Source organism: Apaloderma vittatum, unplaced genomic scaffold (assembly GCF_000703405.1).
Source record: "Apaloderma vittatum isolate BGI_N311 unplaced genomic scaffold, ASM70340v1 scaffold24144, whole genome shotgun sequence".
Classification (NCBI taxonomy): Eukaryota; Metazoa; Chordata; class Aves; order Trogoniformes; family Trogonidae; genus Apaloderma; species Apaloderma vittatum.
The window spans coordinates 19766-21325 of record NW_009712458.1 but is presented as its reverse complement, the minus strand read 5'-3'; the positions used below and the strand labels follow the sequence as shown (position 1 = coordinate 21325).

General features: G+C 58.1%; 1 protein-coding gene across 1 annotated transcript in view; it reads right to left on the bottom strand.

Annotated features, from left to right (window-relative positions):
* Window positions 1-1560, bottom strand: part of LOC104272888 (cadherin EGF LAG seven-pass G-type receptor 3-like) — a gene marked incomplete at both ends in the record, with an annotated part of 39577 nt that overhangs the window by 18260 nt on the left and 19757 nt on the right. Inside the window, 3 exon segments of the mRNA XM_009867999.1 lie at window positions 1-91; window positions 615-798; window positions 1290-1499. Of these exon segments, the coding sequence (XP_009866301.1) occupies window positions 1-91; window positions 615-798; window positions 1290-1499 (485 nt within the window).

Here is a 1560-nt window from a genome sequence, read left to right as displayed (position 1 = left end):
CAGGCGGGCTGGCCCCGGAAGAGGCTGCTGTGGTAGCGAGGGTAGCGCCGGCGGATGTGGGAGTGGTTCTCCATGCGATCGATGCTCAGCACTGCAGAGGAGCAAGGGAGTAAAAACCAGCTCTAGGATGACCACCTGTAGAGCAACCATGCTCCAGGACATCCTGGCTTTGAAATCACCAGCAAAGAGACCACATGAGCCAGAGGCTGGGCTGTAGCTACATCCCACAGTTGGGCATGACAAGAGACCCCAGAATGTACAGTGCTCCTTTCCAGCCCAGACCCTTGCTCTGCCATAGGGCAGACCACTCCTGCCATTGGGACCAGTGGCTTTTTCACTAAAGACTCAGATTGGATTGGGGGTAACTGGGAGAGGGGTCAGTACACTCCTGGTTCTGCTGGTTCTTAGGGGCTTGTCTGCTGCTCCAGGCAGGGATGGAACCAGTACATCTCTCGCAACACTTTCCCATGTTTGAAAGAGGCAACAAGGAGGTGAAGAGGCTGTTCAGCACCCTTGCTGAAGTGCAGCGAGATGAGGAGAAGGGGGCAGGTGTGATGGAAGAGTGGCTTTGCACCACCCCAGCCAGGCCCCACCACCTGCCGGACCCTACTCACTGATGTTAGGGGTGACAACGCCGACGGGGTTGAGGTAGGTGAGTTTCATGTTGCTGGCCAGGGTGCCCGAGTAGTCCCGCAGCTGCTCCATGAGGCTGGCGCTGCCGTGCTCGCTGTGCGGCAGCATGGCCCAGTGCTCCCGGTTCTCGGGTGCCAGCACGGAGCTGCCGGCGCGCAGCAGGTTCTGCACGAGAGAGACACAGGGGCAGGGAGTGAGAGAAGCAGGGCCATTGGGCCCCATCCTGACCACTCCCAGGCTGCAGCACTATGCTCTCTGCCCAGCTTGCTGCACAGGGGCTTTGGAAAGAGGTGTGCTTTCTCCTGCGACTGGCCTCTGCCCTCAAAAGCTCATCTGCCACAGTTCTGCAGAGACATTTTCCCTGTAACCCTGCCATGAGGAACTTGCAGACAGCAATGCGACCTCCCTTTGCCTTCCCCACCCCACGCTGAACAAACTCAACTCTGCCTCTCCTCATCCACCCTGTGCTCAAGCCCCAACCACGCAGGCAACCTCACAGGTCTCACTCCTGTGCCTGTGTGGCACTGGGGAGTCCATTGCTCCTGACATGGAGCAATGGTCTCACAACATCCTTGATCCCAACAGAGCTCAAGGCTCAGGGTTGCTGATACAGAGAAGCAGCATCAGAATCCACCCTGATCTGGTGCAGGACTCACCTCATTGAAGTGGGCATCCTGTGTGGCTGTCAGGCCGAAGCCACGCTGATGGCTCTCAAATGCCATGAGGTGGGACAGCAGGCGGAAAGTGATGCGCACATCGTTGCCGAAGTACTGATCCATGTGGTCTGTCACGGCCCGGAGCCGGTGTGCCAGCTTTTTGGCTTCTATTGTGTTGAGCTCAGTCTCGTTCCTCTCCAAGCCCTCCAGCTGCCAGTGGGGAGAAAGGAGGGGATGAAACAATTAAGCCGTGCTCCTCACTGGGAGACTG